The sequence below is a fragment of the Calliopsis andreniformis genome, chromosome 2 (assembly GCF_051401765.1).
Source record: "Calliopsis andreniformis isolate RMS-2024a chromosome 2, iyCalAndr_principal, whole genome shotgun sequence".
Lineage (NCBI taxonomy): Eukaryota > Metazoa > Arthropoda > Insecta > Hymenoptera > Andrenidae > Calliopsis > Calliopsis andreniformis.
The window spans coordinates 5,020,424-5,038,432 of NC_135063.1; the positions used below are offsets into that span (position 1 = coordinate 5,020,424).

Sequence of the window (18,009 nt, forward strand, 5' to 3'; positions counted from 1 at the left end):
TTCCTCTCGCGACTTGTCTCTGCGTATCCTCCTCCGCGTTGCCACCGCCCCTCCCGTCCCTCTCGTTGGCAACTATACGATTCTCTTCTGGATGCAGAAGCTTTTGCTGTTGTTTTGACGACTGTTTCACCGGGACAAGCAATCGAGCACGCTCTGCCGGAAAAGGCTGCGCTGATGAATGTATCCTCGGTGACTAGAGTCCTTATCCTTTAAGGCAGAGTACCGTGACTAGATAGCTACTTTCGCGGGTACCTTGGATAGCTATTGAGTCTGATGGTTGCCATTGTCCTTGTTTGTTCAAGGGTGATTGAATTGGGCGAACAGAAGCGGTCAGATTTGAGGGATTTGAGAGGGAACATGGTAAAGGGATGAAATAGGAGATACCTACTTTTTTGGTGGAAGCATAAGTAAGGGTAGGTTTGAGAAATTTGGTGTTTTTTTTTCTACCAGAATTGTAAGATAATGATAGGTGAAGAAGAAGGGACTTCAAACGAATAGTAGATCAAGAGGTCTAATGGATCTTGTGAATATTGATACCTTTGCTTAACTCTTTAAGCTCTGAAGTATGTTACCGTAACTTCCTTTATATAATTATTATTCATTAAACTTGATCAGACCCAGGTAGAACCACTCAGGGACTCCAATATTAGACTAATACATATTATTAACAAATTCCAAGTCTTCAGATTTTCGAATATTCAAAATATACATTAATTTAAAAAATTTACTAGTTATTAAATTTTGACACGAGCCATGAAGCATTTCTGGCTTTTCAAAAATATTTGACTGAATAATATCTAATAAATCGTGAATATTTCGGTTCATACAATCTGATTCCGGCATCCGTAGATAGTAAAGAAACAACATAGAGTAAACACAGGTTAGTTCGTGATATGAGTTACTCTGTGATGTTTTTTTAATCTTTCTAAAACAAAAACTATGCGTCCAATTTAATTGAAAAAAATGAACGTAAAATAGACCCTCGATACTGCCGGTTCCTCTTTTTTCAATTAAATTGAACGCATGGTTTCCGTTTCAAAAACAATTTAAAAAATACCATGGAGTAACCCGTGTTGTGAATTAACTCGAGTGTATCTATTAGGTAATATTTATTTTGAGATAGTATTTTCGTAGAAATGTTATTGCAAAGTTACTCTTAGAGCATAAGAGTCGTTTACTTGACTTCAAACACCCTTTCAAGTGTCTATTTCGTCTAAACTCCTTCAAATCAGCCAAGTTACTTAAAATTCAAGTGATCTGGGCCAATTCAACTAATGTGCACGTGTTATTTTACTTTGAAATATCCTTTCAAGCTTCAAGCGAAGTTGAAGTCTTTTCAATTTTTCCTTAAGGAATTAAAATGAAAAGAGCATATGAACCGTTTCTAACTTTCCAAATATTTTAGATCGAATAATTAAAAATCGTGGCTCTCTCGGTCCACTTGTCACACGAACCCATTCCAATATCCAGAGACAGTGTCTGGCCAGCCTGTTCTTGTTTTAAATGTACCAAAAACGTATCCTTTCGATGAAATCTTCGTTGGCGAAGCGTTGCCAAAGAATCTCTCGGTCGTTTTCTCCGTGATCGAGGGCGGTTTGTACGCGATCGAGAGGCATTTTGTTCGAAACATCACCGAGAACGCTTTGTACCGTCGCCAGAACGGAATCGAGCCGGAATTGCTTTCGGATATCGATGTTGCCTCAGCGCCGTGCAGGCGGATTGTTAATCGCGCGGCGGACGATTTATATCGCTGAACCAGCCGAAGCTTATCCGCAACTGTGGATCGCGACCTCGATGGACGACCCGCGCGCTGGTTAATAGTCTCGTCGTGGAGTTGTCGTTGCGGGATAAAATCTGTATTTTTGGATTTGCCGCGAAATTCGGACCACTTTTGGCAAATATTTCGAGGAATTTTTGAACGTAGAAGTAAAGCGGTTTATAAGCTTTCATGTGAACGAACTTTTTTTTAAGCTTGACGGCAGATAAAACTTCTGAATCCTGTTTGTGTGCTTACCGTTGAAGGTACAGACTTTTGAATCTCTTAATTAACAAAACGTGAATCTCTTATTTAACTCTAGAATAACGAAAATAAAAAGAAGAAGATAGATGACTCTAACTGTGGTCTAGTAATTGCAAACTTGATAGAAGATGTTAAAACTCTTGGATTATGCTTGTGTGCTTTACCGTCGAGAGTACATTCCTTTTGATTTTTAAAGCAAGATAGGGATCAAAATGAAGAGGAAAAGAAAATAGATAATGATTCTAATTGCGTTTAGTAGTTACAAACTTTTTTAGAATCAAGTGTAGTCTACATACTTCTTAATGGTCTATAATGTTTTCCTCTACGCTATGTAGGTATACTTTACTCTGTCAATATATTTACACGACAACTTCGACTATTCTACAACAGCTCAAAAATAAGAAGCAACATTAAGTGTGGATAATGTTGCCAAAAATTACAAAATAAATAAAATTTCTGTGGAAGGTTAATAATCTTATCTATGGATTAATTGTATTAGTATCCACATAGAAGTCAGTATTGCTCGACTTACCTCTAGGTAGATTTCGGAATGTGGATTGAAGGTGTTGTTGACCGAGTGAAGTGAGACGTTAAGATGCGGCAAGCTGTGGAAGACCCTAGCGAGCTGCTGTACCGTGTACTGTTCGGGAAGCTGCTGACCGCCCGCCATTTTGGAGAACCCTTATCTGCCGAAAACCCCGTTGAAGAGCTCCTCCTACTCGTCAAGACATGCTACGAGGCCTGCAACAACAACGGGTCACCGGGTTAAGAATTGCTGCTGGGTCTTTTTGGCCCGTAACCTGAGCACTTTCTTGTGCAGGGAAAACAACACGAAGCCATTAATGTTTTCAACGCTTCAGGGGTGCTACTTGCTGGTCGTACACGACAAGTCTCGTATTATTTTGTAATTCAAGTTAAATAAACTTTCATTTCTGGTCACACCTTTATTGGAATTGTTTCTTATATTCAAATATATTTTCATACCATCCCTTTACCTATCTATCCATGCATACTATATTTCTTTTTTCTTCGAAATTATTTAATAACTACAAAATAAAATTTATATTTTAAGCACGTTGCATATAAAATATGTGCTGTATGTAAATACTATAGCATTTTCGAAACATTCAAACTTTTGTTTCATTTGTTATTTCCTGACAGTGGTAAGCAAAGAGCTTAAATTTGTGATTTTAAAGCAAAATTACTTAAACCTCATATTTTTGATTTGGAGATACTGGCGTTTGGAATTGGCATTTTAAGACAACTTGTCTTCTTGAACCCTTATTTTTAAGTGAAAATTCTTGCAATATCTCTTCTACTTTCTGAAAACTACATTCTAAATTCTAGATTTCAATTACAGCCTTGATTGTCTGAAATGTTCGAAAATGTGACATAGATGGTTTTGGATTGCAGCCACAGAAATAAGATTTGGATTTCAATTGATATGTAGTAATATGGTTACGTGGGGAAGGAAGGGTTAATTAAGAATTTCCTTCCAATCCTCAGAGCAAAATTCATTGAAACCCAAGGAATATAAATTTCTAAAAATTGCTATTTCCCATTCGTTCGACGAATAGTTTAAAAAGAATTAACGAAAGAGTCATTATTCTTACGGGTACTCGACAGTAACGTTGATTACTGACTTTCGATCAGAATTAAAAGCAGCAAGGGTGAAGAAGAGGTATCCAATTTCGGGGTTAGGCACGGGGACAGCGTTTAGTTCAGAATCGAATCCCGAATCGAACGAGCACTCGACGCAATTTAGTCTTTGTCAGATACGTCGGGCTAGCCTCGATGCTCCGAAAATGCTTTGCCCAGGGCTGATTCAATTACGACCGAAGCGGCGTTGTGGAAGCAACGAGCGCTTAATTAATGAAATCTGTGCCAGCTGCCTCTTCGTTACAGGCTCCACCGAGCACGTGGCCCTTTTCCGGAAGTAACTCGAGATTCTTTTTCGACGAATTAGTAGCTGGTATCGAGGTCGTTTCGAATACGACGACCATTGGATGATTACGTTTATCACGCGGCTCATTTCTGATTTCTGATGATTAGTGTGCTTCTTACTGCTGATTGTTATTCATTGTCTAGAAATTTCTCGGGACCACTTATTATACAATAATATACAATAGTAATAATTTGCTATTTCATGAATTTTAGACAATCCTGAAGTTTTGAAATATCTTGGAAATTGTGATTCGATTGGAGGTTAGAGCAATGTCCCACAATTTTTGTACCTACGTGTATTTCCCGAAGAGGGAAGATTCAATATCGCATCGAGTGCCAAATGGAATATCGAAGTGGTCTGGGTTGTAGAAAAGTGACGGTTTCTGGTAGAACCTTAGAAACAGGTCAACGAGATACAGAGGAGATTGTTAGCTGGTATCAGGCCATCAATTGCGCTGAATTTTCACCGTGAAGTTTCTTTTCTGTCCTATTTCAACAATAAACTGAAACATTTGGATGTATGTTCAGCCATCTATAGGAAACTGTTAGGATAGAAAATTCAGTGGAGTAAGAATATTTCACTATCGTGTGGTAGAAGTTCAAGTTTTAGGTATGTATTAGATAACCTTTTCTCCCATTTAATTATCACTAATACTGTTCGGACACTGCTCACACACAACAAATGAACACTGATCTAACACTGCACTTAAATATTCCAAATAACGCCCACATCTCCGCTTCACTAATCTATTCAAACCTTCTCTGGTTAAAGTGAAACCAACCTCAACAAAGTATAAAGCGATTTTTTTCCATATCGCCAAGGTCGGCGGTCTCCTCTAAAACGCTTGCAGGACAAAGGATCCAACGTTCCTCTTTCGGAAGAAGGAAGTTTCGTTGAATTTGTCCAGCTGGAAGCGCCTGCTGTCGCCGCTATTAAAAACGGGAGGAGAAGGAAGCTTTACTTTTCATTCCTGCCCAGTCCTTTTGTCTTCGTCGAGATTATGAAATGCTCGAGTGCAAAAGTACCCTGCCCATCTCGAACGGAAAGGACGAAAAAATGTCGGCGAGGAGCGGAGGGAAATTGGGTTCATTCTTGAACTTCCTCGCGGTACGGCCACGAAGAGCGTGGGAAAAGATCGGCTAGAGAATGCGAGCCGTTCTCAGTCGCGTTACATCTGCTAACTTGATTCCTCGATGAGTCAGATTTTCGATAAAATCGCAGCAGACACTAACTTTCATAATAAAGTCTTCATTTTTTACTCATACGTTGTCTTTGTTTAAACCTCGTTTGCTCTCTGATTGGTTATAAAGCTCGTATATACTAATTTTGATACTAATACGTTCACGATGCTAAAGGAGCCTGGCACAGGATCGATAATATCGTCAATATTAAAAAGTATTAACAATACCTATTATTGACCGTGTGTGGTCAATCCACAGGGAGGATTGAACATTCATGAGATTTTGATGGAGATATTGACAATAATACTGACCGTTTGCAGTTGAAGTTCAATATTGGAAATCAATATTCACAGTATGCGTTCAATTGTTTTTTTTTATTACATGAATTGATAGTCGCATGATTCGCATGAGCGTTTACCCACAAAAAGCGGAATCACAATATTAATGAGAAACTCAATTGATATTATTGATTGTGTGCGGGTTCCCTTATGACCCACATATGGATTATTAGAATTTGAACCATGATTCTTTACAATGTTTTCATCAAATTTTTGATAAAGTTTGGTAGATTATCATTGTATCTTTTATTAGTATCTCAAAAATAAGTCTTAGATTAATCAGATCTTCATTACTTAGTGTATATTTTCTATTATTAAACGTTCTACTTACTCAATATATTAATGGTATGATGTACTGTAAGACAAGGAGTAGATCTCAATCCACGATTTACTAACAATCTAAATAAAATTAGAAAACTGAGCATCAGAAGAACACTAATTTCGAATTCACTCAAATTGCGCGATTGGTTAATTATTACTTTAACTATTACTCTACTACCCCAGAAAATTTGATACACAGAAAGTTCGAAGGACTTCAAGCATTTAATTCCTATTTCTACCTATTCTTCAATTCCTCTTCTTGACCTCAAGTTCAACCGTCTTCAACACCGAACACGCTCCACACACCTAGTCACATTAATAAACATACTAATCTACATCCAACCAAAGTGCTCGCCCACACACAATAAGAGCTCTTTCTCAACCACCTATTGTAACTCAATCAATCGCTCTCCCACCCCTATCAAAGTATTACATCGAACAAAGAGCTATCGCTTCCCCGCGGCGATCCCCAGCCGTTCGTACCGATGTCTCCAGTTTCAAGGAATGAATTTGAAGCCCCGGGGCCCCGTGTGAAATTGCCAGGCGTTCGGTTATCAATCGATCCTTCGACCACCTACGCGCGCGTCGAGACACGCAACATCCCGAGCACAATTCCCCCTTGAATTTTTCATCGGCCATGGTGGAGGGGGGGCAGGAAGGCCAAACATCCGTGCAACTGTTCGCGTGCGGTTGCATTAGCAAACAAGCTTGAAAATTGATGCAGGAATCCCATGCTCCGCGGGGCCCGCTGGGATCCGAGGCCAGCGCGGTGGATTAGGCTCATCGAGTATGACGGTGATTAACATTTACGAGTCGTGTACCACGGTCGAGACCGCGTAACAGTCGCGCGTCATCGTTCGCGTGCACGAGGGACCGGAAACTAGACCACCGTGTTACGATTCCGCTTGTCATCCTTCGAGAACGAGTCTGTTCGACTTCATCCCTCGAATGGGGGCTCGTGGGAAACGGTGCGCAGGAATTCGTGATGCTGATAAGTGGGGACCGCGGCTCTGTTTCCATGTGTATAGACTTATGGCTCACGATGCTATAGCCTGGAACACGTTCCCGAGGTCAACTTTATACTGGCAGCTGATTGTAGTCTAATACGTTGACTGCCGTGTCACCCGTATGAATTGGCGAGTTGAAGAACAGGACGCGTCTAGAAACTATGTTTTGGGATATTTAATTTTGTAGTGTAGTTGTAGGCATTTTACAGAGCTGGAATTCATAGTATTAAGTCCACTTTTTTCTGAGCGATTTTTGTTAATACATTTTAGATCTGAGGTCTAGATATAATTTTGAGATTATTTGAATAATGGTTAAGATTGGGTTTGGACTGTTCTTTGACTCACTGATTCGTATGTGGATCATTTTTGTATGATTATGAGGAACAATAGTTTACACAGTTATGAATGACAAGAATAAAAAAGTTACGGAGATAGTTACTAATTGTACGATAGCATAAGTATGAAAATCAAGTAAAAACTATTTTTTTTCAATGCTGTAGAAGAATTTCTAGTGTAGCTAACGTGATAGTCCATTTGTTTACGATGTAAGTCATATACAATGTAAGATAATTTCAGAGTAAATATAATCGGCGAATCTAATAATAAGACTAAATTTATAGCAAAATAATAATGTATCGTGTTAACTGCTAGCTGAATTTTTTTCTCCAAGAAACAGATACTATAGTTACCTAAATTGACTTTCGAGGTGAATTTTCCCTTTATTTAAACAAGTTTCGAAAATGAATTAGAAACAGTTTTATTTAAAATTGAAATTACTTTGCACATGATACAATTTTTTAGAGTGAATAGATTATTGTACTCAAAATATGAAAGAAATTGTATAAATCTTTTTAAATAGTTTTTTAAATTATTCTTATTTACTACAATACAGCATGTCAAAGATAAATGACTCACGTCCACGATTTATCTCAAGTCCCTGGAAATACGTTCACGGAGAGACAATTCGTCATGGAAATATAGTGTCTTCGTTGAACACAATTTTTACGTTACGCTGAACACTCTAGCTAGCTTCAGTAGTTTTTCAGAACTAAGTGAAATAAATAACAAACAACTGATTGTCCAAAGAATGAGCCCCAACAATGATATTCACGTCACGATTAGATATCGTGGCAGGTCCCAAGTCGCGAGCGTGCTTCGAGTAAATTGTAGATAGTTTCCCATTTCTTTTTGTCACTATAGTTCAGTCGAAAGACACAAGGTTTACTATGCATTACAACTGTTAGTTAATACAGAGCAGTTATTAGTATCATATACATAATTCAATGGTTTTAATTACGTAGTGATTTGCTTCAATATAGTCAATATATTAACAAAGCAATTTTGCCCTGTCTCATTTCCTACAGTAACAAGAGATTCGATAGAGTTAGTTGTACCCGTTCAATCAAGCAGCGCAGAGAAGGCAATTATGTTATTAGAATGATTGTATCATAGTCACTGATGACGCACTTCCTTCGTCCTAATTCGCTACTATTTATAGAAATTAATGGCAAAGTGCGTTGAACGGTAAATTCGAAGAACACGTTTATCCTTAATAATAAAAAAAAGTCTCACTAATGCTACCTATAATTTATCTTAAATTTCTATCTCACCAAAAAAATGTTACGTATTTTTACGAATCTGATAACATTTATTTGAATTAATTACCGAACAATAATAGAAGCCCGAATGGTCAATTTTACTCGGACAAAACATCGAGAAAACACTGTGCGTCAGAAGGATGTCGCGGCAAAACTATATATCGATATTTTTACTATCGAAAAGCCCGCGTGCAAAATAGCAGAGAGCAGAATAAATAGCACGATGAAAAACCACCGCGCGTTGAACGTCCGGAAACGATTCGAATTTCTTGTTTTCACAGTGAAACGAGCGTAGACAGCGATTCCGCGACTACCAGGATTATCTTATCAGTCGGAGCTTTTTACCGTGTCTCACGTTCTCGCAACGACGGTTTTTCTGAAACGTTTTCACGCCTCTTTTTCAGTTGTTATCGTCTCGCGATCAGTTGAACCTGTCTTTGAGGTAAGCGACGTCACGATCCTGATTACACTATAATGTTGAATATAATATGTCAAAATGTTCGTTAATATTTGTTCCCATCAACGTGGAAATATTTGTAGCGTACACAACGCAGATATCGTGAATTATGTCCGAGGATTGACGGCAGCGAAATTGGATCAGGTTAAGTCATGCATATTGTTTCGATAAAGTCGAGCGATACAATATCGTTCGACGATTTAGAGCCTCAGAGTGATGGAATTACTGATTTAGACTTTCCTATTTAGGAAAATTATTTCATCACTTTTGTGTGTTAAAATAGGAGTGTAAGTTAAGAATTTCACCCTTATAAATTATTATATGAGAAATTTCATTTCAGGATTTCGATACATACAAATTTTCTATGCATAAGCAATCAATCTTTCAAGCTTGAAAATAGAGATACACGATTCATGCAACACGTTCGATCTCTCTGCGGACATCCAATGAATCTTTCAAGCTTGAAAACACTGATAAAAATTGCCTACACGGAACGTCCAAGTTTCATCATTGAGATGATTCATTATCTCTCTACTACTGTTCCTTCATACCCACCGACACCTTTATAATTTGAAATCCTTCACTCAAGAAATATCTATCGTTCCTTCCCAGAGATTTCAGGATTCGCCAATCGATTTAAACTAGACACTTTCTCACATCGCAAGAAACTCGACCTAGCGAGCGATTCGACTGGAACCAGACTGAAGAAATCATCGCTTTTCCTTCGAGCAATCAAGGGGCGTCACAGATCGTGAGTCACCTCAGCGTTCTGCTAGCCACGCGTTTCGATAATTCATCGTCATTACGGAATTGTTTAAATGCGTCAGAGAATTTCCGTTTTGCTGGCGCTGAACACAGGAGACCACGATAATTCCGGCGTTTACGCGAGCACGCGTGAAAACTCGAAATGCACGATTAATTATTTCGCGAGCGTAATTTCCTCTCCTGCCCGTGGAAACTACTCTCTGTAGGGCTACGCGGATCGTTGCCACGAAAAACGCGAATTATTCCGCGCGCGGAATATTACTGCGCCGCGCCGCTTCTCGTCGAGGATCGTGTGCGATGAGGAAGATCGCTGGAACGCGGTATTTGGATCTTTTAACGCGCCCTGGATAATAGTAGCGCTCTCAAGCTGTGATATCGTGCGCTGTTTTATGCTTAGAAGATATACAGTAGTCTAGGATTTTCTTCGGTGGGATCTGTTGAGGAAAAATAAAGAGAATTTTAATGTGAGTGGTTCAGCATTGGAGAGATGAGATATTCTTTGTGATTTTATTGCAAACAGAAATACTCATTAGGTATTTAAAGCTATTACTACTAACATCAAAATTATATGTATGACTTTTATGAATACTTATTAATTCTCTTACTGCCAACCGCTTCAATACAGGTATAGCGAAAATTGCTATGCTAATATTTACCTATTCTTTGTGCAATAAGAAAAACATTAAGAAACACTAATAACATTACGAAAAAATTTTGTACTCATCATAAATGTTGGTGAACGAAATTTTTTCCACGCTTCGATAAATTTTTTTAGGATATCTACATCAACCAAAAAACATTTTATTTTTTCCACGTATTTAAATTTTGTATATTTAATATGATATTTGATTTAATTTTAATTTAATTTAATTTTCCACAAATTTTTCATATATTTAAAACTCAGAAGTTAGAAGAGTTTTAAATTTGGTACAGATGAATCGGTCTATGGTAATTTATATTACTTAAGGCTACTTTTTAGAAAACCTTAGAATACTTTTACAAACAAAAATGCTTGCGATATGTTTAAACCCATCACTATTCAATATAAAATCGAGTTATTTTCATGAAATATTAATCATTGCAACATCCGAAACTCCTTTCTTAGCGTCTATCAATACTTTTGCAAACAAAAATGCTCGCAAGGTACTCAAACCCAGCACTACTTTCACCAAAAAATGCCCACTTGTGAATACATAAGCCTTATATCTTAGTAACGTCAGGTGACAAATCATTTCGTATTTTCTAAATTTGCCTTTCCTTTAATTCTCTCAAAATTTGAAGTCCCCCTTTATTATTACACGAAAATGCTAATGCAATTTAAACGACCAACACTAAACGCAACAAACACACCTGAGAATTCGTGCAAAATACAGAGATAATCCTCGTGTTCAAGTCCCTAGCGGGAAACTCGTTATAACAGAACACATTGGATGCAGGGTATAACGAGCGATCAGCGTCTAGCGGGATTCAACGGGGTAATATTCGTGCCCGTAAAAGTTTCCCGGGGAATTTTCGAATATCCAACGGTTCAACTACATCACGGTGAAAAGAAAGGAGCCGGGAGATCGTTCGTGGGAGCTCTCATTGTCTCTTCCAGCGCGAAAGGGTTTTTCGTTGCTATACCTCGAACATGAACATCGACAACTTCTGATTACCATCGTGCCTCGTTCGCAGGGAGCTTTTAGCTTAATTAGGAATATCTTTCGCCTATTTTTAATAAGATGGCGTTTAATAGTATCTTATGGACCATCCCTAGGGGAGAAGCTAGTCGAGAATGAGGAGGTGCAACATTAGGGAAGGCTTAGCGCATCGGGGCTCCATTTTAAGCGACTTACAATTCACTGAAACGATTTTCTTCTAACGAGATCGCGATATTAAGCGAACCGGCAGGTTCGTTCGGGCTTTTAAGAGGATACCGAAGAAACTTATGTGTAAAATGAAGCAGAAAGATAGGAGTGACTTGTCTTGAGTGGCTACTGTTTCGTGATTACGGTACAGTATTGTCTCGTTACAAGCTCGTTGCTATATCTTGAAATTATTTAAAGCAAATGAGTTCTACGTTCTTTGTGTTATCGCTTATATCTTTAGGAAGACTAATGTGTATGTATAAGTTGACCTCAAAATTAAATCGCTGACTATAGACTCGTGAGGGAGTCTATAGCGAGGAAAATCTGTATCTGCTGTTATCTCACGACTAGAAGAACAGACAAAGTGTAAATAGACAAGTGAGCATCGTGCACTGCATTCTTTATCGTAAGTCTTCAGGGTTTCGAAACTTTGCTTCTCCAGTGTAACTGATGGGTATAAGAAGTAAGTAGAGGTTTTAAAAAATTTAGTGAGCGTTGAATTTTTATACTATCACGTGTATTATAGTGCAGTACGTGTAGAGTTTTTAACTTTCAAAATTTCTAATATTTTAAATTTCATAATTTATATACTAAATTTTATACTGAAGCAATAACGAGGGACTTTTTGTACCTGTTCCATATATCTGAAAAAGTCGTTTATTGTCGAATATTTCTCTAGGTTTCTTCGTATTCCTATTGCCAGCAACGCAAGCAAAATCCAATTTTGGCACATGCAGCAAGACGCGACAAAATGTTCCCTTTTGTTGCTTCAGCGGAGAGATAACAATATTTCAAATTTTGAATTCCAAATTCTCCTCTCAGGCGAAAAATGTCCCTTTTCCATTCGCGATCCCATACATCACGCACCTCGAATGCGGCTCGAATTCTACGTCAGTGCGTTTTCCACGATCTCTAACGATCGAAAACGACAATTTTCTCGAAAGCTCGATAGGCAGACTTTACGAGCGAGCGCTCGTTTTACGCGCCAGCGCGGAATTATCGCAGTTCCGCCGTTCCTTTTTCATATCATTTCCAGAGAAATACTTTATCTCCGAGGGAATCGCATCGAAAGCTTTTCCGAGGAGGCGTTCTGGCCCCAGCGTTTTTTTTTTACGATCAGCTGCGTTTACGACGGCTCAGCGACGAGCAAATCAGCCTACGAGCGCCCTTTTAACGCGAGTTTCTCTGTTTCGCGATTTAAGCAGGGCACCGAGGCCGCCGACTGAACCTCAGAATCTTTTGGGGAGCTTTTCAGAATGAAAATTCGAAGCAATGATGGAGAGGAAAACATTTCCAGGCTCTGTGGATCGGGAAACGTGAAATATTTTCCGCGAGGTGGATCATTCCTTGCTCATTGGATCGTTTCGAACGCTCCGAGTGCAGTCAGCTATTTAAATGTGGATACATTGACGGTTGAGCAACCGCCAGGAACTGAATCACTTTAAAACAGATTGGATAATCGGCAAACATGAAACTGTTAATGAAGTTGCTGGGTGTAGTGGTTTGGTCAATTATGAGGGTACAGTAGAGTCTCCTGTGTACGAGTACTTTGATATTCCAAAGATCTATTATTCGAACAAAATGTCTCCTAACAACCTTGACGCTTTTTACAATATTGCAAATATATAATATTTATATATACAGGGCGACCTATTTGAAGTTTCAAATGTAATTATTTCTTACAGTGTATCTCGGTTTAAAATATATTTTAATTAAAACTTACCCTATTTCGGGGCAAACATGTTGATGGTTACAAATTTTTTCTAGGTGGACATTTTATTTAAAACATTTTTGTGATACGAGCTATAGCTTAAGAGATAATTACATGCGAAACTTTATACAAGTCATCTCGTATGCACTTCCCTGTATACTTTTCTCCCAGATATATTTACATATAGATATCGTGCATATAAATCACACATAAGCTAAATCAGAACCCACCTTTTCTACTTCCGTGTTCCTCTATTTCTAACAATTATTACTACAATCTGCCTCAAACACCTCTCCATCACTTCCACAAAAAGAAAACCACTTTCTCACCCACAGTAGTTCCCCAAATCGTTCCCCAAATCCCTCAAGTCACCGCAGTTCGTTACTCCCAGCGTAGGAGAATTAATCGAAACGAAAATTTCAATCAGCGTCACTCACTGTGAATCATTATTTGCCAGCGAGACCACAGAAGACGTCTCACATCAAGCAAGGCTGCGATCGATGATTCAAAGTTTTGGTTTAGTGTCGATTAACTCGATAAGACGAGGAGTTTGATCGAACAGCGCTGAATGACGGTAGGATTTCGATCGATGGGATTAAGGAACCGATAACGACGAAGGGGAAGTATCGAGCGGCAAGGCGTGGCATAAAGGAGCCCGAGGGAGTTAACTGCGAGCGCAGAAATCGATCGGCGGAAGTCGTTGCTTCCTATCTCTCTTCCTCTTTGTCGCCCCCGCCCCTCCCCTTCCTCTCTCGCGCCCTCTCGTTCCGTGTATCGCTCACCCGTTTCCTCTTCGACGTATTGCTGACATTGTATCGAGTGAACCGGTTGTACACGCGTGCGAGGTACAATTGCTCAGTGTGATTCGACCGAAATCGCCCGAGTATCCGTTCCGAAAACATTCGCCCGAGAGAAGTCCTTTCCCAAAAACATTGCAACTTCTCATTTTTGCGAGAGAGAAGGGCGAGGGGTGGAACGACTTTTGCAGTCCTGTCTGATAATTGTTCTTACATGATAGGGACTAGTTTTAGTGGTGGGATTAATTTAAGCGAAGTACAGATTCGTTGATTTTTAATAAAAGGATCATTAAAAAATTGTTTTAATCATAGGTATATTGAGTCTTGAGCCGTCATGTGGAAGTTTAAGGGAAATTTTACAGACACCGCTTCTTTCATGTTTGTTCTGAAGAAGTTGCTACAGCGCAGGCTTTTGAATATTAAACTTAAGGGGGAATATTAAACTTAACTGCTTGAAAGTTTCAAAATTCTTTTTTCTCGTATATGCACATAGGCTGATATTTTAAGAACATTTTTACATAAGTTTCAGAAAAGATTTGAAATATTAACGAAGTTTTAGAGTTTCGAGCAGAGCGATATCAGTAGCCTCACAGTTTGTCTAAGAAATATAAACACGTTTTTCTTGAAACTACTTACGGTGTTCAAAACGATGAATATCTCGTGCTATATTCGACTAATTGACCACATAATTTTGTATGCAAACCCCTCTATAAAATTCCTTATCCAGCAATAAAGGATTTTTTTCGGAACGATTCCTCATTTTAGTTAGGAAAAAAGAGATTAAACTTTCCTTATAAAATAACCTTTAGCATGTTACTATTCTTTTATTTTTTTATCTTCTTAAGTATCAGATAGCTATTAACATTAACGTTCAAAGATTATGTACAGGTGTTTTTAGGATCACCATTCAGAAAAAAGAAGTACCAAAATAATGTATATAACTTTTGAAAATATATTCCTTAACCAAAACTTTTTTACAAGTAGTTTATGTTCTGTAAGATAGTTATAACGAAATAACAGGGAAAATACAGCAAGCCGTTGAGTTGTAATAAAATAGAGAAGTTCATAAATCGTGCAATTATGAACCAATCATTAATCCCTATTTTTAGGGGTTAATAATTGGTTCATAATTTTGTTATCGAATATCGCTTGTTACCATAAGACTGGAGGATATATAAAAAAAAACAGACTCAATTCCAGTTGCGAAGCGATGAGAATGTAACAAATTGCGCCAATAAATAATAACCGCTACCGCTTTCTGTATAAAGGGAAATGCGAACAACGAATATTGGAAGCTCGTATACAGAAGTTACATATACACTGTCGTATTGTTATTTTTCCGTGAGATCATGTCTGAATTTTGTGGTTATTAAAAATCCTTTGGTTTCGATTTATCTGTTATCAGAGGCTGAACATTTTAATCCATACATATATCATAATTTTAATTTAAATTTAAAACCAGTCCAGTATTACAAATATTAACGATTGCCATTTGCAATACATCTATTTTTATTTCAGATGGAAATACAAATAATACCCCTAGAAAGCTTGTATTTTCTAACTTAAATGACACAATCTAAATACTTTATGATTACTGAAAAATTATTTGAAAAAACTTTCCTAAATGAAACCGTGGAACTGTAGGAAAAATAACAGGACCTCGACACTCGGGAGTTAAAGAATCGCTCAGGGACTAAAGCACTCCAAAAACTCGTACAAAAAAATTTCAACCATTTTAACTACATCTTACTACTCCTATTTTCATTATTATACTATTTCATTCTTATACATTCTTCTAAATTCCCATTTTTTTCTTAAAGACATTCCTACGCACCCTCTACCAGAGATCTACTATTGAGGAAAAGTATGCTCTGAGATACCAAGGAACTCAGGCAACCTGCTTCCTCTAGCAACTATCATCCAACAGAAGAACCTTGAGCTGACGAAAGGGGCTGCGTTACTCACAGAAGGAATTTTTCTTCGCGCCAGTGAGGACCGAACCGAGAAAGCACGCAAGAGAACTTCAAAGGGCTCCCGAAGCGGGTTGCTTCGACGTTTTGAATCTCCGCGAGCACAGAAACGGTGGGTGCGGTTTAACTTTGTAACGTGAATAATAGCGTCGCGACAAGTTTCACCCCAACCCCGTGATAATTTCGTTTCGCTGCGAGTGTACAGGTTTTTATCGAGCTTCTACTTGCTTATCGGCAACTTCCTCTTTCAGTTGGAGTACTTCGACGAACTTCGCGTTTGCAGGTACGAGGGACACGGACAGGAAGACGAATCGAACCGATTCTCGTCTTCGTCGAGCAGTTAACGACCGTGTTTCGGTAATGAGATTCCTGGAGAGGGTAGGGATAATAACAATCAGGATTTTTGGAGACGTATCTAAAGTGCGAGAGTGAAAGAGAATTTAAAATTTGATTCTGCGCATATGAGGGCTAGTAACTTGAATTCTAACAAGGAATATCACTTTAGTGTCATCTTCTGATTTTTATGAGACTTGGTATACCTAAGAGTAGAACATCAAAAAGTATTAAGTACGTATTTTTTTAGCTGCTGATATTATGTTTAGGGGGTGAAAACCACCCCTGTAGCTGGAGTGGAAAATACAGTAGAGCATCGATTATCTGAACTAGATTTTCCTCGATCTTTGCTATTTAGAATTTTAGTTATTTGGAGTACTAAAGATGAAACTATACAAGGACCTCAAGTAAACTATCAGTTAGTAATAGTTTATCAAAAATTTTTAAAAATTGACCGTGAATTTTGAAGGTAGTTTTAATTCTGATAATCGATGTCCTACTGTAGATTTTCTTAAATTGTATCTCGAGAAGTAATGCAGGTAGAAGAAAATGGTAAATGTACAAAATGTGTAGTTTTTTATAGACATTAAGATGATGTAAACGAAATTCGAGATATTCACGGAAATGTATCTTGCACCCCAAGTTTGGGGGTGATTTTCACCCCCGAAACATAAATATTAGCAACTAACAAAAAATGCATGTCTACTTTCTAGAGCTAATCGATTTGATAACTAAGCGGCTCATTTTGTTTCATATTTGTAAAATTATTGTGTAACATTTTCTCTTTCCCTAGAACATATGTTTCACCAGTTCTTTTTTCAAGATTATAGTCTTCTCGTTTCGCTAACGTTTTAAACCTTCTTTTGGTCCCACTGTACGCAAAGTTGAAAACTACTTTTACGCGTTCTACTTATGAAAAGGATAAAATCGTTTATAAACGATAGTGCTGTCATAAAAAGGAGCTCCAAGTTTTAGCTAATTAAGATCGCGCAAAAGAGTTTCTGAGGATGAAGCACTACTTCCACTAGTTTAAACGCCATACCTCCCGAGGAAACGTTGCACGATATAATTGGTCCATATTTTGACATTTTGTGATTTCGTTTTACTGCGTCTTCTTATTGCGCGGACTAATTAAGAATAGCTAAGAAGGATGAATAAAATACTATAATTACTCAAATTAAAAATTATCTATCTTACTTTAAATGAAGAATAAATTATTCTCTCTCGAAAAGTTTGCCTAGAACCTAAAATGCTGCAATAATTCAACGTCTTCGATGCTAACGACGTTCCTACATCAATGATTTCTACTTTCTTAACAAGACCGAGAAAACGGGGAACCATTCGAAGCAGCCGCGCAAATACTGTTTAAATCTTCAAAGACTTCTTGTTCAGGGGGAAACGTCTGCACAGGGTCTCTTTCAATTCCTCATATTAATCCCGAGCCAGTGCCGTGCCCGTCGGGCTTAAAGGAACCAATAATGTCGTTCAAGGAATGGTTACGGAACGCAAATGCCGAATCGAGTTCCTTCAAGGGGAATGCGATGGCGTTCCATGCACAGATGCCGATGGAAATCGCGAGACTTCGACACAACTGATCGATCAATAGTCATTGCAAAATTTTGCGCCACTGGCGTATTCCTCGAGAATTTCTCTATTGCGTCAGATGGCTTTCATGAATATTATGACTTCTGAATTGAAAAATGAACAGAAAAGAAGGAA

At 38.1% G+C, this 18,009-nt stretch overlaps 1 protein-coding gene across 2 annotated transcripts in view; it reads right to left on the minus strand.

The window, feature by feature from the left end:
- The window catches only part of Tty (tweety), a 45,030-nt gene that overhangs the window by 16,572 nt on the left and 10,449 nt on the right, over positions 1-18,009 (minus strand). For both annotated transcript variants that reach the window (XM_076392896.1, XM_076392895.1), the window contains exon 2: positions 2,553-2,761. In XM_076392896.1, coding sequence (XP_076249011.1) covers positions 2,553-2,690 — 138 coding nt within the window. In that variant the 5' untranslated portion in view covers positions 2,691-2,761. The remainder of the gene's footprint in view (positions 1-2,552; positions 2,762-18,009) is intronic.